The following is a 26,159-nucleotide window of genomic DNA, read 5'->3' as shown; positions in this document are numbered from 1 at the left end:
ACACGCTCATATGCGTACGTCTCCTTCGCTGACACGCATGTGGTCCTTGCTTTTCTCTCTATTTCCTTTTCGACCCTTCTCTTAAATATAACACAAGTAATAACATGTCAAATTTGTTTCAACACAAAAATAATGTTAAATTCAAATGGTATCCCAACTATTTCTCTGTTGCATCTTTTTCCACCTTAAATATCTTAGACCATCTCAGCATCTCATATGTGAAGATGGAGAAATACTCGAAAAAAATTCTATCCCCGTTGAAGTGTTGGTGGACATTATTTTTCTTAAATGTCAATATAAAGGGGTTTGGATGGATCATTTTGTCTCGATAGAGATCTCAAAATTAGCTCTATTGAAATAAATACACACGTCTTCACATCATTATTGGGTGTTTGATAAGGCGTCCGAGTGAAGATGACTTTTTAACAAACATACACTTTAAAAATCGTAAGTGGCACTTTGTATTTTAGAGCTTTAGTGTCTCATTTGAGATGCTATTAATATCACTCCGAAGTCTGTTAACTTTTAAACCGGCGACGGTAAGATTATGTTTGTCATGATTGTGGAGTTTGTCAAATTTTTAGGTTACAAACTTTTGAAGCGAATTTCAAGTGTTTGTCATATTTTTTTGAGATTTGTTCTTCTTCGTCATCTTCGCCCAACATTTATCTCTTTCCTCCGTGCTTACTTCTTCCTCTTTTCCCATCACTTATCTTTTGTCCTTCTCATACTTCGATTTAACTTTCAACACTATTAAACCGGTATAAACTTTTTCCAAATTATATCGAGTTCAGGAGAAGGAGACCATTCCCTTCACTGTTAATGATATAAAGGGGGATGGGAGAAAGAAAGAGAGGGAGTGAAAGGAGGAGAAAGAAACAACGGGATGGGACTGATCGTGGTGATAGTCGAGGAGAATAGAGAAATACTAGAAAGGAAGAAACCAGGGGCGAAACAAAAGAGAAAGGAGGCAGGTCCAGAGATTCGAACTCGTGTATTTGGGTTGGAAGCATGCAAACTCCACCACCAAAGCTAAAGCAAACTATTGTAGATACTGGTAGCTTATCGGGCAACTGCGCAGTCTAGTCTCCACATAATTTTGCCACTGAAAAAACAATATAACTGTCAACGACCATTTATGGACGACTGTTGTCAGAGAGATAGTGGTGGCTAACGGGCCGTGCCGACACGGAAACGGACCGGCACAGCCCGTTTATTTGAGGACACGGAACGGCACGGAACGGTCCGTTCCGTGCCGTGCCGACCCGTCACGGGTCTGGCGTGCCGTGTCGGGGCTGGGATTTTAGAGCCCCAGACCCGTTAAACACGGCCCATTAGACACGCAGGAACGACACGGAACGGATCGTACACGGCACGACCCATGGGCACGGAACGACATGGAACGGAAACGACAACAACGACACGCTAGCAACGGCCCAATTTAGTTATTTGAATTTAACAAAAGAGGTTTTACTTTTTTTTTTTTACTTAGATTTTTTTTTGTTGAAACAAACTAAAACTTTTTTTCAAAAAAATAAACAAATAAAGTGGTAAAGATAGTCCCACACCTAAACCACAAAATATAAAGTAAATGTGGAGAGTCTTTATACAACTCTTCTCCAATAAAATAAGCAAAGATATGACATAGACTCTAAAGTTTTTGTACATCACAATTTTTTACTTGAAAAAAAATGTATATTTCTTTTATTACTTTTTTTTGACAAGTAAAAAAATATTTATGAATGGGTCGGAGCCACGGAAGCGACTACGGGAACGCCACGGAACGGCCACGGGAACAACTACGAAAACGCCACGGAACGGCCACGGGAACGAATACGAAAACGCCACGGAAACACAACGGAAACGCCACGGGAACGGGTGGGTCGTTTCTGTGCCTAGACCTTTGTGGTCTGGGCACGACACGGCTCAAGCCGTGCCTGGCGTGGCCGTGGCGTGTCTGACACGCCACAGCTGCCAAACGGGCCGTGCCGGCACGACACGGTCCGTTGGCCACCACTACAGAGAGAAGAGGACGAATTGTGGTGGGGTGAAGAAAAAAAAAGAATGTTTAGGTACGGTGGGCTTTCCAGTTCCATCCAAGGACTAAAAGAGGAGAGGATGTAGGTAAGTGAAAGTGGGATAGCTCATAGTAGCACACAATTACATTATTAACAGATGGGTGAGGTTAACACGTGGCGATAATTTAGCTGAGAAAGAAGTTAGATAGAGAAAAGAGCAACAGTTGTCTGATTGAAGGAGGTTAATACGCAACTGTGGCAGTTTCCTAGGGTTGATAGGTGGGGTGGTGGGTATCAACAAATGTCCACATCCAGTGTACAGCTAACAAGAATATCTGTTATCATGGTACCATCATTACGTCTACACGTGTATCTCATCTACGAACCCGTTATTCTACTCTTTTTTTCTCACTGCTACATTCATCTTTACTCTTGAGACGGGTTCGGTCGGGCTGAGACTCTTTCTTCGCAGGCACTGTCAGATCGGATTATTGAACAAATCGGATTAGAAAAATATAAGTATATTTTTGCCCGCGGTTCGATTTTGCTCGAGAGCCTGCTCGGACACTAACGGACTTGGACAGACGGGTCGCGAGTTTTTTGAATAAAATAATAATAATAAAAAACTTAATTAAAAATATGGGTTATTTTCCTAATGGCCCCCAATTTTGTGACCAGATTTCTGCCTGGCCCCCTACTTTACGAGAAATACCTATATGGCCTCCTTCTGTTATAACACCGTTACTCTCTCTCTTCCATTTCTTTTCTCTCTCCTCCAACATGTTTTCTCTCTCTGCCACCTCGTTATAATGTGACCAATTGAATTTGGTTTGGACATATAATGGTGATAATTTTTTTTAATAAATTTTAATTTGAATTTCGATATTTCGTATATTATTAGAAGTGTAAACAACTTATTAAGATTTCCCTTGGTCTATGGTTAAGAAGAAAAGCAAATGAAATTTTTTTGTAGGAACTAGGGAAATGAAGATAAGATCAGAATGACTCACCTTCCCTCGAGTCATAAACTGATGTATCATATTCATAAGGTGAAGAAAGTTGGAAAACAAATCTAATGAAGAAATCTTAATGGGACCTTTATGTTGCTTGGATGAAAGTTAACTTTATTTCAACAAATATACAAGCATTTACTTATTAAAGTCATGAACTTTATTTGACCCAATAACATACTACTTTATTCTCTTAATACTAGTATTTAATTGTTATATCTAGCCAAATGAGCTGAGTCAACACACTTTACTATTTCCTACTGTCTGAAAGTGATATAGCTAGCAGTAGTTAATTAGATGGGAAATGATAAAGTTACAAAAGATTTTGACAAAAAAAGGTTCCCAGCTGATGTGGTGGGTGTGGTTTCAAACTTTGACCAAATCTAGGCCGTTGAGATATGAAAATCACAACCGCCACATCAGCTGAGAACTTTTTTTTGTCAAAATCATTTGTGATTCTAGCATCTCTCTAATTAGATTGCTCGTAAAATAGTTATCTATGTTCTAATGTAAAAGGGTTGAGTAATACTATTATGTTGTGGTTATTTATAAATAGAGTTAATTCCTATATGGCCCCCTACTTTGTGACCAGCTTCCTTTATGGCCCCTTTTTTTTCGTAAATTCAAATATGGCCCCCTATTTTCAGATAAATGTCATCACTACCCCTCTGATTAATGTATTTTCAAAATAAAATAAAAAACAAAACCTAAATTCCACCTCACTTCCTTCTCCACCACTCATCTCTCTCCACGTCACCTCTCTCTCCAACTCACCTCTCTCTCTCTCTCCAACTCATCTCTCTCTCTAACTCACCTCTCTCTCTCTCTCCAACTCATCTCTCTCCAACTCATCTCTCTCTCTAATTCACCTCTCTCTCTCTCTCTCCAAGTCACTCCTTCTCCGACGAAGATCGCCGGCCGAAAATTTTTCGGCCGGCGACCTTGGTCGGAGAAGAAAGAGTGACTTGGAGAGAGAGAGAGGTGAGTTAGAGAGAGAGAGAGAGGTGAGTTGGAGAGAGAGGTGAGTTGGAGAGAGAGGTGAGTTGGAGAGATAGGTGAGATGGAGAGAGAGAGAGAGATGATGTGGAGAGATATGTGTGGGGGAGTAGGAAGTGAGTTGGAATTCAAGTTTTTTTTATTTTTTTATGTTGAAAAAATATTAATAAGAAGGGTAATCAGGACATTTACCTCAAAAAAGGGGGCCATATTTGAATTTACGAAAAAAAGGGGGCCATAAAGGAAGCTGGTCACAAAGTAGGGGGCCATATAGGAATTAACTCTTATAAATATAAACCTCCAATTTGTTGTAAGGTCGACACGTGATTCCTCCTACCTCAAGACATGTTCACATGCACAAACACATGTCATGGGTGTAAATTTACCTAACTAGCTCTAACATATAACAAGGACACTTGGGGAGATCCCATTGGGTTGAATGAATCTCGGTCTCCACAAATATATATCAGACAACGACCGGTAAAGCATATTTTAACCAAGTATTATTTAGGGTTATTTCCCAAATGGCCCCCTACTTTGTGACCAGCTTCCTGCCTGACCCCCTAGATTAGCAAAAATACTCATATGGCCCCTTTTTTCCGTTATATTTAACTGTCCGTTACTCTCACTCCTCCACCTCATCTCCTCTCTCTGCCAAGTCACCTAAAACGCCACATCATCATCTTCTCCGGCAGGGGTCGCCGGCCGGCCAAATTTCCGGTCGGCGACCTTCAAACATAAAAAAAAAAAAAAATCTCTCTCCTCTCTCTCTCTCTCTCTCTAAATTTTTTATTTTTTTTCTTTCCCCTCTCTCTCTAGATCAAGAGAGAGAGGAAGGATCCGTTCAACCTTGAACGGATCTGTTCAAGGTTGAACGACCTTGAACAGGTCCGTTCAAGATCTGAACGACCTTGAACAGATCTGTTCAAGGTCGTTCAACCTTGAACAGATCCGATCCTTCCTCTCTCTCTAGATCTAGAGAGAGGGGAAAGAAAAAAAAAAAAAATTTGTAGAGAGAGAGAGAGGAGAGAGTTTTTTTTTTATGTTTGAAGGTCGCCGGCCGGAAATTTGGCCGGTCGGCGACCCAGCCGGAGAAGATGATGATGTGGCGTTTTAGGTGACTTGGCAGAGAGAAGAGATGAGGTGGAGGAGTGAGAGTAACGAACAGTTAAAGATAACGGAAAAAGGGGGCCATATGGGTATTTTTGCTAATCTAGGGGGCCAGGCAGGAAGCTGGTCACAAAGTAGGGGGCCATTTGAGAAATAACCCTATTATTTATTTCATACCAACCTTATAAAGGAGTATAATCTTCAACAAAAAAAAACCTTATAAACAATATAAAAAAAATAAACAATAATTCCTTTTTCAGAAATTGAGTACGGTAATCATTATAATGACATTAGTACATTAAAGATACGATAAACACGATAACCGTCTAATTCACTCTCTTACAAGAACGAGTTTGTAGTCTAACAAAACGATGAATACCAGAATTTTGAAATTTAAGTCAACTTTATCTACTACTTTAAATTACCAAATGTTGATCAAGCAATAAAAATAAAATAAAATAAAATAGAAAAAAAGTGAAAGATGATGAATACCATTGTATGGATCACCAAACTTATACATTGTATGGATCACCAAACTTATACATTCTCAATTGGTTATAAATTTCAAGGCGGAAGTTTCTGTTTCTTTTTTTTGTTAAAAAGACATCTCATCTTTTTAAAGAGCTAGGACCCATATAACTTTTCAAAATGTTCTTGAAGCACAATTTTGTAGGCACTCTCATTTTCAGGGTCAAAAATACCCTTTGTGTAATGAAATTTACCAAAAAAATCAACTTTTTCATAAATTAGGAAGTTTTTTTTTCTACTCATGAAAAAAACAAACGTGGGAAATTGGTGGATTTTTCCGAGCTGATTCTATAAGGTCGATCTCCTTATGTTTTGATCATCAATCTATTTTAGTTTTTTGTGATTGAATCTCTTACTTGTTGTTAGAAGATGATTTGGAGGGTTTGAGTTAGTTTTGGTGAAAAATTCTAGAGAGAGAAGTTGCAATTTTCAAGTTTCGAATCTTTAGGGTTGAAGTAAATTTTTTGCTATGTTAGTTTTGATGTTTTGTTATTTTTGATGTTTATGTTCAAACTTATTTGTTAAATTTATATGGAATTTATGGAAATATAGTTGATGCAAGGAATGTTTTTGATAAAATGCTTGAAAAAAAAGTTGTTGTTTGGAATGCAATTTTAGTTGGTTATACAAAATTTGGGTTGGTTGAAATAGCTCTAAAGTTGTTTGATGATATCCTTTCAGAAATGCTTCCTCTTAAACAATCATGATAGGTGATTATGTTCAAATTAAGAATTTCATGGAAGTTTTTCGAACAAATGTAAAAGGATGGTGCTAGAGTTGATAAAATGACAACTATGAATTTTTAAGATATTTAGCTAGTTTTTTGGTAAAACATTCTATTAATATAACAATTTATAACAAATTTAATGTTAAATCAATTTAAAAACTAATTTGTGAACCATCTGCAAGGTTCAACAAGTTACTTGCAAGGCACTGCAAGCGCATTGCAAGGCTCTGCAAGGTGTTTGCATGGTTATGCAAGGTGTTTGCAAAAGTCATGCAAGGTGTTTTCAAAAGTCATGCAAGGTGTTCGCAAGGCTCTGCAAAGTGTTTGCAAGGCTCTGCAAGGTGTTTGCAAGGCTATCCAAGGTGTTTGTAAAAATCATGCAAGGTGTTTGTAAAAACCGTGCAAGGTGTTTGCAAGGCTCTGCAAGGTGTTTGCAAGCTCTGCAAGATTATGCGAGGTGTTCGTAAAAGTCATGCTAGGTGTTCGCAAGGCTCTGCAAAGTGTTTGCAAGGCTCTGCAAGGTGTTTGTAAGGCAGTGCAAGGTGTTTGCAAGATATTTTCTCAGACTAGGGTTAGGTTGGTCTTTTCACTGAAATAGAAAATTACATAATTGCCACCAGGGAGGTGAAGCCTAAAAAACTTTGATGAATCTTTTTTAACCAAAGTCATAATTTCTTAGGGAGTTTTGACCAAATTCCCGTTTTACCAATGAATACAATTGTTACTGGATTAGTTTGTCCTTGAGAGGAGGAATCACTTCAACGAGCTAGATTGTAACTATTCTCAATAAAATTAACTACTTATCAATAAAAGATTAAATCTTGCCCCGCACTTTTTTGATTTAGCACCAACATTCAAAAATTCCCTTTACTTTCGACATCTATAATTTTGATTTTGACAAGTTTACTCGTTTGTCCTTATTTCTTGCTCCGAATCTCTCCCATGAATTTATCGTCTTATTCCTTTACATTAAATTCTCGACCATCTCCTCTACATTAAATCCATGACTCACGAGTCACTGGAGTAATTTATATTTGAAAAATTAGGTTAATAGCTCGTTAATTTTTCCTAGAGTATCTCACTTTGTAAGAATCACCCATGGATAATAAATTCACAAGCTAATTCAGTTTTGGACCCTCGGAGAGACAATCAACTCACCGAGATCATTGTCCGTACTTTCAAGAACAAAAAAAAAGATCATTGTCTGTAGATAACAAACTTCTGTTTGGGGCCTTTTCCTTTTCTTGAGTATAATTTATCAGAACTACTAAATAGAAATGAAACCATAGATGATGAGTGGAAAATTTACACTTATCTTTTATGGTGGTGGTGGAAAACCAGAAATGAGAAAGTGTTTAGATCCAAAGAACCAGATCTCCAAAGGTGTTGGTGGTCAATCAAACAGGAAGTGAGTCTCTCGAACCCATCCCTTTCTAACCCTATATCCTCCTCAGCCATGCAGGTAATCGATTGGCTTCCTCCACCATCAACCAAAATCAAAATCAATGTTGACGGAGCTTTTGAACCTCCTTTAGCAGCGGCAGGTGCTATTGCTAGAAATGAAGGAGTTATCTTAGGTACTAAATCCACCAGATTCTCGGAGGTGTCGCCTCTCCACAGCGAAATGATAGGATTCAGATTAGGGTTTGAACTCAGTATTGAGCTGGGTTTGGGCTTATATATCTTAGAAGGGGATTCGAAATCAATGGTGGATATGCTCTCTGAAGGGGATTGTGTGTTACCGTGGCGCTTATCTAGGGAATTAGGGATGCTGCGCAATGACATCTGGAGCAGCAATGTGGAGTTACAATTTTGCCCCCGAATTTGCAATTCAGAGGCTCATCTATTGGCTAAATCTGCATTACATCCTTCGACTTAAGCTATTTGCTTTTAGTCCTTTCAGTTAACTTTTAGTATCCTTGTAGCCTACTATTGCTTATGATACTTGAACACTGTATGGTTATTGGATATTTTATTTATGAAAGCTATTATCAAAAAAAAAAAAACTCTAATCATTGTCTGCCAACATCTGGTAATCCAGTTGATAAGTGCATATACTTCACAATACGGAGGTCATAAATTCGAACTCATGGTGAACAAATACAAGAATATTAAACTTGAGTTTGCATAAACTATGTTTCAGGTTATTTGATTTTGTCGGGCTTTAAAAGAGTAGTAATTAGACATTTATGGTGCTACATAATGTAGCACTGTCCTTCAAAACCCTTTCCCTCCCTTTCCTTTGGCATTTTTATTTTCTTTTCCTTGTATCTTCCGCCATCTCTCATCTTCTCCTTCTCTCTCTCTAGAAAGTAGAAACCACCGATTCATTGAACATGTCGTTCAAGATTCTTAAAACAATTAAAGAGTCAGTCCAGACTGAACGGTTCGAATACCTCATTGTGAAGTTACTCCTCACATCTCGAAAGAAACCTCAGAGACAGACTATAAAACCCTAAACCCCCCCTTCCTTCAATCTTCATCATCTTCCTCATTTTCATATCTCTCTGGTTCTCAACAATGGCTCCAGTTCAAAACCCCGAATCATCGTATGAAGGTTCCGACTCAGAGTCTGATTCACAATCTTTTGTTGTGAAACCTGTTAATCCTCAACCTTCCCGTACTTCTCATTCAAAACTTAAGAAACCCAAATCCAAAATCACTAATGCCAAACGCCCCGCAGAGGAGAAACCAGAGAATTTGGAGAAACGAAGTAAGAAGAAGAAAAAGTATAAGGAAGCAATTGAGAAATTTGTTGTTGCAGAAGGTAGAAATGGGTTGCCATTATTCAGTCCCAATGAAACGGTTCACCCGGTTAAATCATTTATGCCCCATCCAATTTTTGATAATGTGTTGTTTCAAAAGGGATTACAACTACTTGGGGAATCAAAGAAAGCAGAGTTTGAAAAGGAATGGAACAAAGTTCAAATGCTTGAAATGAAGGTTTCTCTTTATAGGCTTGAATTGATATCTGAACAAACAGAATTGATTTTGGAAGCAATAAAATTGGCTAGGTCTTAAAAGAGTTTTTGTTCCAGAATAGTAATGATGGTGGGTAAGAACATTTGGTAGCTTTAAGATCAGAGTTTGGGGTTGTTTTTAATTTTCCATCAGGGCTTTTAGATTCTTAGTATTGGTGGGTTGTTGCTTGAATTTTCATTAATGGGGGTTTTTATGTTTTTTACTTTGTTAAGAAATTGATCATTTTGATGTACTTGAATGGTATTACATATATTATGAATTTCCAAACTTCTTGTGTTACATGATTGTTAATTCACTTAGAATATTGTCCACTATCAACAGAAATAACTTGCTAGTTATGTATGAAGCCGCCGGTAGACCTAAGAATACCACCAACGGCGAAACATCATCTGTTTCTACGACACGCCTAATTGGAGTTCGAGATGTAATACTTTCTTCTACTCCTGTTTCCACCAGCTTTTGAGAAAAGAAAAAATGAAGAATGCCCTGAAAGGATACCCATATTATGTCAAGAAGAAAAAACAAGTTATTTTACCTGTGATACGAGTGGAGTTTTGAGGATCCGTGATACGAATGGGTTGCCTTTGTTCAGTCTGAATGAAATGGTTCACTGGTTTAACTCTATTTTGCAGGTTTTAGTTTTGGATAATTTTACTATGAAACAGGGCGTTAGATTGTCAGTATTGGAAGGTTTTTAATGGGGGATCTATGTTTTGACTTTGTTGTGAAATTGATCATTTTGATGTACTTGAATAGCTTAATTACTTGAAGGGAAGAAACCCTTAACAGTGAATCCACGATTACAGTAAACATATTTAGTAAACGGTTTGAAAGTCAGTCATTTGCAGGGAAGAAACCATTAACAGTGAATCCACCATCAACACAAATAACTTGTCCTGTTATATATGATGCAGCAGGCAAACACAGGAACACAACCAATGGTGAAACGTCGTCTGGTTCTCCAACCCGCCTGATTGGAGTTCGAGAGATGATTGTTTGTTCAAACCCTTCTGCTTGCAGCATCTGTTAAGAATGAGAAAATGAAAAAACAACGAGAGTTCTTAGCGAACATTATATTATAGACAGTAATGGAAGAGGAAAGAAAGGTTTATTTACCGGTTCCATGAGCGGAGTCTTGATGATCCATGGAGCGACAGTGTTGACTCGAATCTTGTCTTTCGCCCATTCACAAGCTAGGTTCTTCGTAAGTTGATTAATTGCTCCTAATTATCAAGATCATGCACATTTCAAATTAAAATTTCTTGTTTCCGAATTCCTTATAGTCATTGATAGTATTTGTTTTCATCAAAATTTACCTTTACATGCTGCGTAAGGAGATGTTAAAGGCAAGGCAACCACACCCGCAACAGAGGAGATGAAGACAATGCTTCCATATCCAGATGATATTAAGAGTGGGTGGGCTAATTGCGAGAAATGGTAAGCCGAATCGAATGTGGTAGTCATGACTTTAGAATAATCTTCAGCTGTATAATCCAATGTTTTTTTGAATATAGCCGTTCCGACATTGTTTACCTATAGAACAAGATTCTTTATTTTCAATCTCACCGGGTAAACTATGTTATATATGAAATTGGTAATTAGTGGTAAAATTAACGTACAAGTATATTGAGTTTGCCGTTGAAAACAGAGGAGACAGTCTTTATCAAATCCTCTCGTTCAGTTGGTACAGAAGCATCGCAAACTGAACCTGTGACTTGGTACCCTTTTTCCTCCCATTCTTTCAAGCATTTGGTTATTTCATCTTCGTTCCGAGCACATATATGAACAATCACTCCGAACTTAGCTAGCTCCTCCACTACAGCATGCCCGATCCCCTTTGTTGCACCAGTGACGAGAGCAGTGAGTCCCTTTATAGACCATCGTGGTATGTCTCCGGTTTGTATCGTAGTAGTAGTGTTCATGGTTTCTCTCTCAGCCCTAAGCTGTTGTAACAATGGAAGGTTGTGAGGGTTATGATAGTGGTGGTTGTGGGGTGGAAATTATGTGGTTGTGTTAGCTGTAGGGACAGTGAAGGTAGGGTAGCCAATTTATGATCAAGTGGTTGTAGTGCCAAAATGAATGGTGGTAGTAGTGAAACGGCACCAACCTTTTGCAAACGAATTTTTTTGCCCAAAGATTTGTCTGATGGACAATTTGACCCCCCAAAATTGAAGACTTTTTTCGGTCAATCTAACTTACGGGGGTGAAAATCCTGACACTACCGAGAAATCTGACTTAATTTTCTATCTGATTTTCATGTTTTAGAATAGAGAAGAATTTAGCTTTGAAAGGGCACCATGAAATCACTTGGTCTATCATACTAGGGAAGCTTGATTTTTTGCTAAAGTTGTTTATTACTATTAAATTTAACAAGACTCATAATACATATGCTTCCTGCTAATTATTGAAAGCCAGTCACGCTACAGATTAAACAGTTCTCAATTAGTCACTTTCAGGGAAGAAACCATTAACAGTGAATCCACCATCAACACAAATAACTTGCCCAGTTATGTATGAAGCAGCAGGAAGACACAGGAACACCACCAATGGTGAAACGTCGTCTGGTTCTCCAACACGCCTAATTGGAGTTCGAGTTATAAATCTTTCTTCGAGTGTTTCCGTCAACTGTTGAGAAAGGGAAAAATGAAGAATGCTGTTAAAGTATACAGATTCACATTATATCTCTAAAAAGAGGAAATCATTTATTTTACCCATGATGTGAGTGGAGTTTTGATGACCCATGGAGCCACAGCATTGACACGAATCTTGTCTTTCGCCCATTCGCAAGCTAAGTTCTTCGTAAGTTGATTTATTGCTCCTAATCATCAAATTTCACATAGTTTAAACAATTTTTTTTTGATTAAGTAAGATTGGAACCCTGTTACAGTGGGCATCATTTAGAATTAAAATATCTAATTTTATACTCAAAAAATTGTTACTTGGCCCTAAAAAGTGGGCAGGGCCTTTTACCACCTCACGCAGGTATGGGGTTTTTGTTTTTGGCGAAGAATCCACGATCCCCCAAAGGCCTCAGTACTTACCAAAGTTGAACGTACACTTAAGCCAGGGCTCCAAACACTCGCTAGCGATGTGAGACTATCACACGGGCACTGGCCAAAGGCTTAGTGACCAGCTCACCTGTTTAGGCCTATAATGTTAGAGAGTCATACGTACACCTATCGTCCAGGCTCACTCTCGAGAGCGATGTAGGACTATCGCACGGACATGGCCAAAGGTGGACGTGCTCAGCTCATTTTTTGAGGCCTATTATGTTAGAGAGTGAAGATACTTGGCTCATCATATGGACACAGTAGTTGTAGGCCTATGGTCAGCTGACTTTTTCGGGCCAAGTATCACGGTTGTTCTATAGAAATATGTTCATAAATTTTTTTTACCTTTTAATGCAGAATAATGAGAAATGGAAGGTGTTGCAGTAATGCCAGCAACAGAGGAGATGAAGATAATGTTTCCACATCCAGAAGATTTTAAGAGAGGATGGGCTAACTGTGAGAAATGGTAAGCAGAATCGAAAGTGGTAGCCATAACTTTAGAATAATCTTCAGCTGTATAATCCAAGGTTTCTTTAATTATAGCCGTTCCGACATTGTTGACCTACACAATCAAGATATTCCACTTTAATCACAATTTCTCATTTATGATATGAAATTGGTAATAACTAATGGTGGAATTAATTTACGAGTATGTTCAGCTTTCCATTAAACTCAGAGGAAACAGTCTTGATTAACTTCTCTCTTTCAGATGGTATAGAAGCATCACAAACTGAACCTGTGACTTGGTACCCTTTTTCTTCCCATTCTTTCAAGCATTTGTTTATTTCATCTTCATTCCTAGCACAGATATGAATGATTGCTCCAAACTTAGCTAGCTCCTCCGCTATAGCGTGACCGATCCCTTTGGTTGAACCAGTGACAAGAGCAGTAAACCCCTTTAGAGACCATCTAGGTAAGTCTCTGGTTGGTGTCTGAGTAGTAGTAGTAGTAGTGTTCATGGTGCTTCTCTTTCGTGCAACGGGTGAATGGAATATGCTAATGAATATGGTGGTAGAGATCATCCATCACTTCAATTACTTATATTTAGCCCCTGTTTTCTAATATCATGTGATGAAAAAACAATTAAGGAAGTACTTGAAAGGAATATTTCCACTGATGGAGTAAATTGACATTGCAACAAACAATGACAAAGCAGTGACCTTTTTTAAGTAGTGGTGGTTGGGAATTATGATAAGGCAATGACAAATTTGTGATAACAATGGTAAAGTGTGGTGTTGGTGTCCACATTGCAATGAGACAACCATTTATTATCCGTCCCAATTCGCCACTTTGAACTAAACACATTAGATGAACCGTGGTTGATAAGTAGTTTGTCTTTTAGCTCAAGCTTAACCTGAAGCTAAGTCTCGGTCTCCCTCCAGCTACCACGTCTCTAGGTGTTATGGTGGTAACGGGCAAATGAATAGCTAATTCATGTTCACTATCGGTATGGGTTTAACATTTTATGATCTCTGTTATAGTAGAGATAGCCACAGGTTTCATATTATTCTACTCCATCTTTTATTGTAATATATCATAAGAGATAACAATAATAGGCCTCAATTAGGTTTGTGCTTCTTCTATGGGTATTGAATTTTCGACAAAGAGTTTATTATCCATATAGGACTACTAAAGATATTCTCATTAGTCACAGAATGAAACTGTCTCTAAAACCGTCCAGTCTGTGCCCGTTGCTAATAAGGGCGTCCCAAATGTCGGTTATGATAACGGTTTGCTCCTGTGTCAAATAAGTATACGAGAGATATTCTGTTCCTAATAGATATATGAGTCAGACAAATTGTTTCCCCTAATAAATATTTGGGACAGATTCAAACCATCAACGTTTAATATTAGAATTTCATGTTTCCGAATAGAGAAGACTTTAGCTTACAAAGGGCACCATGAAACAACACGAATAACACATACGCTTCCTGCTAATTAAGGTAAAGCCAATCAAAACTACAGCTCAAACAGTTCTCACTTAGTCGTCTTTCACAGGGAAGAAGCCATTAACAGTGAATCCACCATCAACACAAATAACTTGTCCAGTAATGTATGAAAGAGCAGGAAGACACAGGAATGCCACCAATGGCGAAACGTCGTCTGGTTCTCCGACACGCCTAATTGGAGTTCGAGATACAAAATTTTCTTCTACACCTTCGGTTTCCAGCAGCTGTTGAGAAAAGGAAAAAGACACTTAAAGGGATACCGATTCACCTTATCTCTAAGGAGAGGAAACAAATTAAATTATTTTACCCATGATATGAGTGGAGTTTTGATGATCCATGGAGCCACAGCATTGACACGAATCTTGTCTTTCGCCCATTCGCAAGCTAAGTTCTTTGTAAGTTGATTTATTGCTCCTGATTATTAAACATACGCCAAGAAAAAAGTTCGATCCCTATCAAAGTGGGCTTCATGTAGAATTGAAGTTTCTAACTCTATAGTCTATACTCAAAAGTGTCACTTGGCCCGAAAAATGGGCCACACACTGGCCAAAGACGGACGTGGTTGGCTGACTTTTTCGGGCCAAGTATCACGGTCGTCGTTCTATATTTATATGTTCATCAAAATTTTACCTTTACATGCTGCATAAATAGAAATCGATTGTAAGGCAACGACTCCAGCAACAGAGGAGATGAAGATAATGTTTCCACATCCAGAGGATTTTAAGAGAGGATGGGCTAACTGTGAGAAATGGTAACCAGAATCGAGCGTGGTTGTCATGACTTTAGAATAATCCTCAGCTGTAAATTCCAGTGTTTCTTTACTTATAGCCGTTCCGACATTGTTTACCTACACATAATCAAGATCTTTCATTTTAATCACTATTTGTCAAATAAACTATGTATGTGTTATATTAATGGTCGGACGAACTAACTTACAAGTATGTTAAGTTTTCCATTGAAAACAGAGGAAACAGTCTTGATTAACTTCTCTCTTTCAGCTGGTACAGAAGCATCACAAACTGAACCTGTAACTTGGTACCCTTTTTCTTTCCATTCTTTCAAGCATTTGTTTATTTCATTTTCATTCCTAGCACAGATATGAACAATTGCTCCGAACTTAGCTAGCTCCTCAACTATAGCGTGACCGATCCCCATGGTTGCACCAGTGACAAGAGCAGTGTATCCCTTTAGAGACCATCTAGGTATGTCTTCGGTTGGTATCTGAGTACTAGTAGTAGTAGTACTAGTGCTCATGGTTTTTCTCTTTCCGGGGGTGACTGGTGAATGGAATATGCTAATGAAAATGGTGGTAGAGATCATCCATCACTTCTCTTACTTATATTCACCACCTCTTTTCAAATATCATGGAATGCAAAATAAGTAAAAACAATTACTTCAAATATCATGGAATGAAGAATAAGTAAAAACAATTAATTCCAAGAGTGTGAAAATAATTATTCTTGCACAAGAAGAAATTGAAGATCAAAAGGTATGTCATTGATTAGATTTATAAGTACTTGTATAGAAGAAATTTACATGAGAAGAATTTACATAGTTGGAAAACACTAATGGTGTGTTTGGATGGCGGAATCATGAATCCGCGGATTCACGAGTCCTTGGAATTCATGATTCCACGGATTCATGAATCCAAGTAATAATTTTTGGCTTGTTTGGCAACTAAGAATCCTATGATTTATTGTTATTTGAGTATTTTTAAACGTCTTTAGAAAAAATATGATTTTTGAAAAAAATATGATTTTTGAAAAAAATAATGATTTTGGAAAAAAAATAATGAATTTGTAGAAGGAAATATTTTTTTGTTGATTCTAAGTTTGAAATTTAGGTTCATTAATCCAAAATCCTAGTAAATCCTAGGGGGTAGGGTGGGATTTTGGTCCAATACAAATTTTGGAATTAGGAATCCTTAGGATTCAAGAGTCCTAGGATTCTTGGTAGCCAAACAGACCAAGGATTTATGATTCCTACCAAATTCCACTTTTGATAGGAATCCTACTTAGGAATCCTGCAACCAAACACACCATAAAATGGAAAACCTAATTGGAAATGTAGAAAATAACAATTCTAATGATCATGAAAATCTAATTAAATTGGAAGAAAATATATTTGTCAATCTTCCATTATTGATGAATGACAAGTGCTTATTGCTGTAAACACCATCAACACAAATAACTTGCCAAGTTATGTAATGAAGCAGCAGGCAGACACAACAAGAACACCACCAATGGTGAAATGTCGTCGTCTGGTTCTCCAACAAACCTAACTGGAGTTGTAGAGATCACTCTTTCTTCAGCAGCTCCATTTTCTAGCAGATGCTGAGAAACCAAATAAAGTACAATGATGTTGTGGTTTACAATTTGAAGTTCTTGTCTGGCTTCTATTGATTTAAGAATATTGGCTTGTTCTTTTTATCTGATTATTGTTTCTGATTCAAGTCGATTTTGAGACAGTTCAACAAAAAAAAAAAAAAAAAAGTCGATTTTGAGACCAATTGCTTCAACTATAACATAAGTCGTAAGTAAGAGTACTATCTGAAATATCCGGAAATGACTATTGTACTCCCAACCAAAACATGTCATATTCAGAAAAAAAAAATTACCCGGGGTTTTGATGACCCCCTGGAACAATACTGTTGACACGAATCATGTCTTTCGCCCATTTTAAATTAAAATTTACCCGGAGTTTTGATTGTCATTGTTGCACTCCCGTACAAGAAATTGGTATTTCGTAAAAGTTGTGGACCCTAATAGCCTATATAACTAACTAAATTGGGAGATATATTCATCCTTGGCCTACCTTGTTTACCGAAGAGTACTATTTTACCATATTTTAAATTTTTAATGTCTTGTCTAAAATATCAACAAATAAAATGGTAGAAATGGCCTTGAAGAGTCACTCTCATTAAGAATCATGGAGCTGGCTAATGGCACATACACCTCCAAGACTTGGATTGCTAGGCCCAATAGGTGTGGTTATCAGGATAGCCCAGCATTGGTCTGTACTAGGCCCAGGGAAGTTAAAGTGGGCCATTTCTCTATAACCGTGCTAGAGTACTAGAGTACGTGCTCTTAGATTTTTCTCACCAAGAAATAAGTGTAATGGAAAAGGAGGCGAAAAGCTAAGTGTAAACGCTACAGGCACACCTTGATCTTAGGTCAAATAAAATTCCCCAAAGCTAAGGATCACGATATACTATTTATAGGACATGTACAGGCACGCCCTTAGATATTGGCATTGATACGTATCAAGGATGTGATAAGCTCGATAACCGCCCACCCAAACTCTTACAAGACCGGGCCTATAGCCCAACTAAACTATGACTTAAAGCCCAACTAAACTATCGCTTAAAGCCCAACTACATTATTTATACTTTAATAATCTCAATTCAAATAACCAAAAATTCTACCTTCTAGGATTCGAACCCGAGGCCTCCAGGACTTTTTGAGTTTATGTCAATACATTTGAAGTTATATTTCAAAGATATGGAAAAAATTGAAATATTCTATTATGAAAAATAATCTTTAATTTAGGTGGTATTTAATTTCTTCAATGAAGATATGCGTTGTTCAACTCTCCCTGGTTTCTGAATGTTTTTTTGGTCTAAAATGTCTGATTCAACTTGTTTTTAAATCCAATTGAGTAAGCTATAAGTTAAGTATGAATTAAGAGTACTGTCAGAAATTTTCTGTAATGACTATTGTACTCTTCAGTAAAACATGTCATATACATACGAGTTAGATTTAGAATAAAAAAAATTACACGTTCTGCAAGCGGAGTTCTGATGACCCTGGAACGACACTGTTGACATGAATCTTGTCTTTGGCCCATTTGCCAACAACCCTTTGTTGGAGTGGTAAAAGGTTTAGTCTGCCACCTTAGAGGTCAAGGATTTGAGGCACGCTGACAATTCAATTGAGATTTCCAATTCTGTATCTTTGTAATTGATATCTTTTCGACAAACTTTACCTTTTAAAGATGCATAATGAGAAAGCGAAGGTATGGCAACAACTCCAGCAACAGAGGAGATGAAGACAATGCTTCCAAACCCAGATGATTTTAAGAGTGGGTGGGCTAATTGTGAGAAATGGCAAGCAGAATCGAATGTGGTAGTAGGGGTAGCCATGACATTAGAATAATCTTCAGTTGTATAATCCAATGCTTTTTTTTTTTTGGAAGTCGACTACGATCTACGTATGTCGTTACATTTGACACTTGATACATCATAGATTTGATAAGCTTGATAACCGCCCACTCAAACACTAAATGAAAATATGGGGGCATCACGTATCTTACATTCTTACTACTTATAATCATGTCATAAGACACTCGGTACCGTTGTCTGCTTCCGTAGCAAGCAAATTACGCAATTAATGGTTTTGGGCGTATTATAACTAGTTGTATCACATTTATAGTAATGCATCTCAGTTAATTTTTTGGTTAATTGATTAAGGAGTATTATGGAAATAAATGCAGCATTTGTACAAGAAATCGATTTTCGTACAAGTTCTGGTCTCTAATGCCTTATATATAAATACGTGTGCCAGATTATTATTTTTTTGTTTGTATGTTCTTCATCTTCCCTCAACTTGTTAGATTTTCTCATAAACGAGCTGGCTAGACGGCCCAATCGTCTTCAGGACTCGGATTGGACTAGGTCTTGATAGCCCAGCATTGAACTCCGGGGCTAGGCCCAAGGGGTATCTAAGGGAAGATATAGGCCCAACGGGACATCTGAGGGGAACTTCTAAGGGCGACCATCCACTCATTTCGCTACCAGCGCCTTGCTACAAGGGAGTTCAGGTGGAAATGGCGCCTTTGGCATCAGTATAGGCGCCTCCGGAAAAGCTATTGGAAAATTCTATGTGAGCCCCACTTGACCTTATGCCACCAAGGCAACAACTGATAGTTCACTTGTTAGTGCATGTACTCCATCCCTTATTGAACTTAGATTATTAAGAATATAAATAAAATACTTTATTTAAACTTAGAGGGTGTTTGATTTTTGCACTTAATAAGTGATTTTCACTTAATAAGTGTGGGCCGGCAATTTTAGGCCGTTTGTTTTTTCACTTAATAAGTGAATATCACTTGTAAGCGGGGTCAAAGTAAGTGCTAAAAAAGACATTTTTATCCTTCTCCGAATATAATAATTACCAATATGATTATAACCCAAAAGAAAATCTCAAATAATTGATAAGTAAAAAAAATCTTTTTATGACTTTAGGGATGACACTTTTCCTTCTCACTCATCCTTCACCTAAGCTTCTCTTAAAAAAATTTCACGTCTCTTTCTTCATTAGTCATGAAACCACCCAAATTCCATGATGCAACGTAAGTTCTTTCTCCTTCATACTTTTTAATTATTTGAGGTTAATATTTTCAACACAAAGTATTCATAAACCGTAATTCTCTTGTATCTAAACTCGGGAACACAATGAATTAGTATGAAATACTAATATGTAAATACTTTAAGGTCAAAATAGACAATTTCTCATTTTTATGACATTTAGAATTAATATAAAAACAAAAATCAAGCACTTAGAAGTAATGGAAAACAAACGCCACAACACTTGCAAGTGATGTCACTTACTAAGTGATTATCACTTAGTAAGTGGTAGCACTTACAAGTGCTAAAAAATCAAACACCCTCTTAGGCGGTAGTTTAGTTGGATTTTAAGTCCGTTCTTGAAAAGATTTGAATTTGGCAGTTATTTTGTTTCTCACATCTTATTGATGTATCAATACCATTGTAATGACCATTGGAGACAATTTTGAAAAAAAAAATGTATCGCAATGTAGTATTTATCGGGTATGCAATCAAAATAACTAAATCTTAGTCCATTGATTATATATTCAAAGTTTTAAACTACTAAAAACACTAACTCACTAGTGGAATTCTAGATATAGCCACCAATAAAATCTTCAATTAATTAACTTTAATTATATTATACTAAACTTTTTTTGTTGTTGAAATTATACTAAACCTATTACTATATATTTACTTGATAATAACTGTTCGAGCTACTTGGGTTTTTCCTGAGTCATCGATGTGTTTGTTTGACTGGGAGATATGTTTGGACCCATCACTTAACCACCCCATTAATTATTATTAATATGGAATCTAAATGACAAAATATATTGTTTTAAAATGAGAAAATTATTAGTAAAATACACTTAAAATATTAAGTATAGGTATAGCAATCAATTTTTAAAAAGTGTCGTACTTAGATTGTATTTTTCTTCTAAAAAACAAGACATAAAATGCCTTGATTGACTCATCAAAATATAATTAAGTAACTTGGTTTTGAAACCAAAATTATATATATAAATAAATAAGCCTCTATTAATAAGATAGTGGCCTAGTTAGTCTTGGAAAATATTTTTCAATTTAAAATTTTTTATGCCTAAACGTCAACATTTAACGTTTGAAAATATCAAATACTAGTTCTGTAATTAAAATTAGAAAAGGTTTACCAATTAGACTAATTTGGTTAGATTCATGTAAGATTGTGAATCCTTGAAGAGATAAACAATGTTTGATCACAAAAGTGCTTATTTTAAGAAACATATACTAGTACTAAATCACATAGTAGTATATATTAAGATGCTCTAAATTAACAATATTGGGATCATAAAACAATAGATTAATTAGTCTTAATTTTCAGTGAGACAGGATTTACAGAAGTCAAGACAGTCCAACCCTTAGCATATGGATCTAGTTGTCTTCAAGTATTTTAACACGCTTCAATGTTTTATGACTCAATAACGTGCTCTAAGAACTAAGGTTAACAAAAAATTAAATTTTAGGGCACCTAAGGTTGTGTTTGGCTATAGTAATTTTTAATCCTTGAAAACAATTTCAATGTAAAATTGTTCTATTTTTCTACTTGATCTATTGACTAACCAGCCATGTAGACCATAATAACTGACACTTACGACGATATTATATTTGTTTTTGCTAATAAATTATGTTGAATAATACAAGTATCAAAATCTGCTTCTTCTCGATTTTGATACTTAACCACCAAGCTAGAATTCTATGCACAAATAAATAATCACACAAAATACAAGTGATTTACGGAGTACGGTTGATGAGACCCGTTCCACGATGAATAATAGTGCGATGATTTTCAATACGATTGAAAAACAAGTTACACAGATATCTCTTGGAATCAATTTATACAGCTTACCAGTAACCCTAACCTTACTATTTCACCGCCCACTGACTTTTTAACTCTCAAAATAGATAGATACTTTCACATTGATGATCTCCATAATTATACTAGAACCAACATGAACAAAACCTGTTGGGCAAAATATCTCAATTTTAAAAATAGTTTTTCGGCCTGCAAACTAAATTTTATATCTACTCATATTTAAAACACTTTCAATTGTGATTATATACAAGTGCTTTCAAGATGTTCACACAAAATCTCACATGCATAGGACCATGGAGTTATATGCAGGAAGCAAAAATATGTGTTAAGTTGATTGATGACATCAGGCTGAGTCAGCAACTCAGCATGCTGTATAAATGTGGTATATATAGACATGTCAGCACAGTATTGAATTTGGATCCATTCACACACGGCCATTTCTTATCCTGCAATAAACCACCACTCAACAAATCTCATCTTAATTTAACCTTTTTTTCTTCATGAGTTCTTCAAAATAAGAGTTTTAGGGATTTAGAAAGACGACAAAGATTTAGAGCAGGTAAGGTGTATATAATGATAAAGAAAATGTCTTCGTGACATTCTAGTTATTATTAGGAAGCAAATTTAATTTACAAAGCGGCATTAGAAAAGAAAATGTTTCAGTATTAATTTTATGTGGAGAACACAATGACATCCCATTTCGAAATCAAATCTACAAAACAAAAGAGTCTTGGTTATCTGTATCCAATTGTTCGCCAAAAGTAATGTAGTAACTCTTAGACAATACGAAGAATGAGTTGATCAAGAGTTCTCCGTTTACCATTTTATTAAAAAAAATGTGCATATATAATGTGTAGGTGTGCACTTTAGATGATCGAGGATTTATTTTGGCTTACAGCATCTCCAATGCAACAGTTAATCTTGAAAATTCTGAGTGTCACATATGATTTTTAGAGTTTTTAATCTCCAGTGCAACACTCTATTTGGATCTCTAAGATGACGTGTCGATGGTGAAATAAAGATATCTCAAGAGAACACACTATTTATAGAGTGTCTACTCTAGATATATCTAATTGTCTAACTCATTAATATTTGATTTTTAACCAATAGAATCGAGTTTTCTATATTTTCTAAATAACTAATTATTTACTTACAAAAATAACTACGCTACATAAGTAAATAAGTTTAGAATTTGGGAAATGCTAAAATCACAAAAGATTTTAATAAAAGAAGTTGTCCAGCTGATGCGGCGGTTGTGGTTTGAAAATTTGATTAAATCTGGACCGTAGAGATGTGAAATATCACAACCGCCACATCAACTGGGTAACTTCTTTTGTCCAAATCTTTTATGATTCTAGCACTCCTATTAGAATTTTGCACTGGAGACAAAAAATCGAGGATCTTTATTTTCGCCATCTAAAAATGAGAATCTCAAGTGGAACTTGACATTTAGGATGAATAGAGATTTTTTTTGAGTTTTGCATTGGAGATGCTCTTATGATCAAGGACTTCTTTAATGCATATATCATCTTGAAGAAAAAAAATACTAAATTTATTAGATAAATGTTGCAGTTTACGAGTTTTGATTAACAGTCGTGAGGCCATGTCTGACCCATTTCCTGGCTGAATTCCGGTTTAGTGACATGGCCATTCAAGATCTAGAGGGAGAAAGTTCACTAAATCTTGTCGGATCACGTCAACCGACCAGAATCCAACCGGGAGATCGACGGGTATAGTGTTATTTTCCTTTGAAAAAATACAATTTAGTGTATACCAACTAGTAGTAGTAGACTAATTGACCATTCTTTTTAATTAGTCTTTTAGGGTTAGGAGATGGTCAGAATATGTAAATGAATAACAATACAACATTTGAGCAATATGGATGCTGCCATTAATGTTGAAAAATTCTACTTGTGCCCCCATGAAAAACTGGCATGAAATTAAGTTGAGCAGTTGTGGAGCCTGGCAGAAACAAGCAAAAAAAGGAAAACCTAAAACATAATTGATGAGGAATGAATAGCCCTCTATTAAAGAAGCCAAATTAGCAACCAAACACTTCACCTTCCAATCCAAACAACAACCACAGTTAGCAAGAAACTTTTCCTTCTTCTCTCTCTCTCTCTCTCTCTTTATCTAGATTCATGTAGCTTTCATGTCTCCCCATCTTGGATATATTTAGATCATCATATGCTCTTCTTCTTCTTCTTCCACCAAACTAGTTCATCTTCATAAACTTAACCTAACTACAAGTTTTTATTATCTAGCTAGCTAGGTATATCCCAATTATATAGAATATGGAGCAAACTAGTTATTGGATGTGGGCAAGAAGCAAACTCAGTGATCATCAAAAGACATCTCATGTTCATGCCACAACGGCAACATACAACGAATCGTGGGAAGAACAAGCTTTTGCAGAAGATTCAGCTGGACTTCTTGGTGGGTGTGTTTGGCCTCCAAGATCTTATTCTTGTAGTTTTTGTAGAAGGGAATTTAGGTCAGCACAAGCCCTAGGTGGTCATATGAATGTTCATAGAAGGGATAGAGCAAGGCTCAAGCAATCATCTTCTCCTACTTCTCCTAATGAGAATGAAACTAGTAGTACTCTTCATCATCATCCTACCCATGATCTAAATGATATTCAGCCCAGTTTGTTAGGTATTCATGAAAATCCATCCCAACTTTGCACTTTTGTTTATAACAAAGGAGATGTAACTAACTCAAAACCTAGTTTTCTTTCATCATCATCAACCCAAGATATTTGCATGAAACAACCCCCCAATACCTATAGTTCATCAAATATTGTTCACCATGAAACCCAAAAGAGACAACTCTTGTCTAATTCACGATCGAACTCCATATCTGCCAGACTTCTCATTTTGACCGATTCAGAGTCCGACAAGGAGAAGGAGGTCAAGTACTCGAACAATGGATCGATAAGTGGTACAGAAGATTATGTTAAGCCTAACTCGGCTTTGACTTTGAACTTTGTTATGCCGAAACGAAGTCAAACAGTGGGATCGTCTTTTGATATTGATGGTGAGGAGTCCATTGGTACTACTAGGAAGAGGAGGAGGATTATCGATGAACCATCATCGTACTTGCCTTTCTTCCTTAAACCCATACCTTGTCTAGAATCGAAACTCGAAGTACTTAAGGAAAGCTGTGATCAGGAAGAGGAGTTAGATCTTGAACTCAGACTTGGTGATCATCAACCTAATAAGGTGAAGTATAATTGCAGAAACCACATGCTTAACTGAACAAATTTACAAAAATATCATGTTACAAACTACTCCTAGTTTATATTTTATGTTTCTTACAAGATTGTCTTTCTTCTCTTGTTCATTTTGTTTTGATCTAAGCATGAGCACAAGTAGTCCTCCCTTTGCACCTGCTTGATCTTTCATTAATTATTAGGGTTTTCAAGTTTGGGTTTTGTACTAGTCTTAACAAATTAAGTTTTAATTAGTAGTATATGACTACAAGATAGAAAGGGATATACTATTGTATTGGTATATTGAATTGATGAAGAAATGAACTAGTACAAGTAGTTAAAAACCTAGACAAACAGATAGTGTGGTTCCCCATGAAGCTAGGGTTAAGGTTTCACTTATGGATATATGGATGTAGTACTACTAGTTAGCTCTAGCTATGAAGTCAGAACACGTGAAGCAACTTATTTCTTTCTTTCTAGCTAGTGTAATAAACTGCAATAAGAAAAAAAAACCCAAGAAAGGTTAAGTTATAGAGAGAGAGAAAGGGGGGTGAAATTACTGACTGAAACTGAAACTGCATGCATGGAACATGGTGCTCATCACTAACATTCCATCAGTAACAAGAGATAGAGAGAGAGAGAGAGAGAGGGATTAAAGATTCCATTTTAATTCTAAAAGAATTCTAAGTATATATTATTATTATTATCATCAAAACCAATACAGATGATCAGATGAGAGACCAGAAGAATACAATAGCTTGTGTTCTGTTTGTTCACTTTTTCTGATCTTCCAAAAAAATCACCACCAACTCCATGGAATCATTCTATTTTTTTATTCCAAACATTTTTTTTTAAATCACAAACAGAATATTATCATCATAGACTACTTTACTCACTCTACCCTACCACCTTTTTTGTTTCTTTCCTCTGTATCTAATAGATTATCAATATGACGCCTCTTGACTAATTAAAAATTTAAAACCCTAACCCTAGTTTTAGATATATATAGATGTTGAGTGAAGGAGGTTCAGTTCCCCTCTATGCTTGAATTCATGCTGCATATATGGCGATCTTTCTGTTTTGTTTTACTCTTCTTTATTAGGAAAACAAAATTGATCATGAAACGTCATACATGTTTGACTTATAGCTAGCTAGCTAGGTTTCTTTCTTTTATCTTTTAGAATGAGAAAGAGAGAGAGAGAGAGAGTGTTTGTGTAGTGTGCAAATCTCTTATATTAATGGGACTGGTGGTATGAACAGAGGGAATTTAAGTAAAACCCAACAAATAGTTTCTAAATAAAGATGGGAAAAGATTGTTCTAAAGATGATTAAGACATTTTAAAGGTAGCTAGCTGCCTTTAAAGTTTTCTATTTTTGAAGGTAACCTAGGGGTTTGGAGAGAA

The 26,159-nt window shown here is 36.4% G+C and overlaps 5 protein-coding genes and 1 long non-coding RNA gene across 6 annotated transcripts; 3 read left to right on the top strand and 3 right to left on the bottom strand.

Annotated features, from left to right (window-relative positions):
* The first annotated feature begins 7,845 nt into the window (after nucleotides 1-7,845).
* LOC147546545 (uncharacterized) lies at nucleotides 7,846-8,268 on the top strand. The gene has a single exon (XM_086635919.1). It carries the CDS (start codon nucleotides 7,846-7,848, stop codon nucleotides 8,266-8,268), a length of 423 nt encoding a protein of 140 aa, XP_086492045.1.
* A 1,821-nt stretch (nucleotides 8,269-10,089) lies between these two features.
* LOC147546544 (tropinone reductase homolog At5g06060-like) lies at nucleotides 10,090-11,392 on the bottom strand. Its single transcript, XM_086634717.1, has 4 exons — nucleotides 10,991-11,392; nucleotides 10,688-10,904; nucleotides 10,488-10,594; nucleotides 10,090-10,394 (listed from the first exon to the last, which is right to left on the bottom strand). Exons 1-4 carry the CDS (start codon nucleotides 11,291-11,293, stop codon nucleotides 10,206-10,208), a joined length of 816 nt encoding a protein of 271 aa, XP_086490843.1. The 5' UTR covers nucleotides 11,294-11,392; the 3' UTR covers nucleotides 10,090-10,205.
* LOC147546543 (tropinone reductase homolog At5g06060-like) lies at nucleotides 10,921-13,560 on the bottom strand. Its single transcript, XM_086634716.1, has 4 exons — nucleotides 13,069-13,560; nucleotides 12,767-12,983; nucleotides 12,083-12,189; nucleotides 10,921-11,996 (listed from the first exon to the last, which is right to left on the bottom strand). Exons 1-4 carry the CDS (start codon nucleotides 13,441-13,443, stop codon nucleotides 11,814-11,816), a joined length of 882 nt encoding a protein of 293 aa, XP_086490842.1. The 5' UTR covers nucleotides 13,444-13,560; the 3' UTR covers nucleotides 10,921-11,813.
* LOC147546542 (uncharacterized) lies at nucleotides 11,818-15,332 on the top strand. The gene is made up of 2 exons (XR_015223399.1): nucleotides 11,818-12,170; nucleotides 12,779-15,332. It is a non-coding gene; the product is annotated as an uncharacterized LOC147546542 (long non-coding RNA).
* Nucleotides 14,253-15,935, bottom strand: LOC147546541 (tropinone reductase homolog At5g06060-like). Its single transcript, XM_086634715.1, has 4 exons — nucleotides 15,307-15,935; nucleotides 15,001-15,217; nucleotides 14,678-14,784; nucleotides 14,253-14,594 (listed from the first exon to the last, which is right to left on the bottom strand). Exons 1-4 carry the CDS (start codon nucleotides 15,688-15,690, stop codon nucleotides 14,403-14,405), a joined length of 900 nt encoding a protein of 299 aa, XP_086490841.1. The 5' UTR covers nucleotides 15,691-15,935; the 3' UTR covers nucleotides 14,253-14,402.
* A 7,487-nt stretch (nucleotides 15,936-23,422) lies between these two features.
* Nucleotides 23,423-24,932, top strand: LOC147546540 (zinc finger protein 10-like). Its single transcript, XM_086636353.1, has one exon. The coding sequence runs from the start codon at nucleotides 23,840-23,842 to the stop codon at nucleotides 24,800-24,802; it is 963 nt and encodes a 320-aa protein (XP_086492479.1). The 5' UTR covers nucleotides 23,423-23,839; the 3' UTR covers nucleotides 24,803-24,932.
* The last annotated feature ends 1,227 nt before the right edge of the window (nucleotides 24,933-26,159 follow it).

The sequence above is a fragment of the Eschscholzia californica genome, unplaced genomic scaffold, assembly GCF_041429995.1.
Source record: "Eschscholzia californica isolate CP2 unplaced genomic scaffold, dmEscCali1.0.p SCAF_4, whole genome shotgun sequence".
NCBI classification, from domain to species: Eukaryota; Viridiplantae; Streptophyta; class Magnoliopsida; order Ranunculales; family Papaveraceae; genus Eschscholzia; species Eschscholzia californica.
This window is presented reverse-complemented; position numbering and strand designations above follow the sequence as displayed.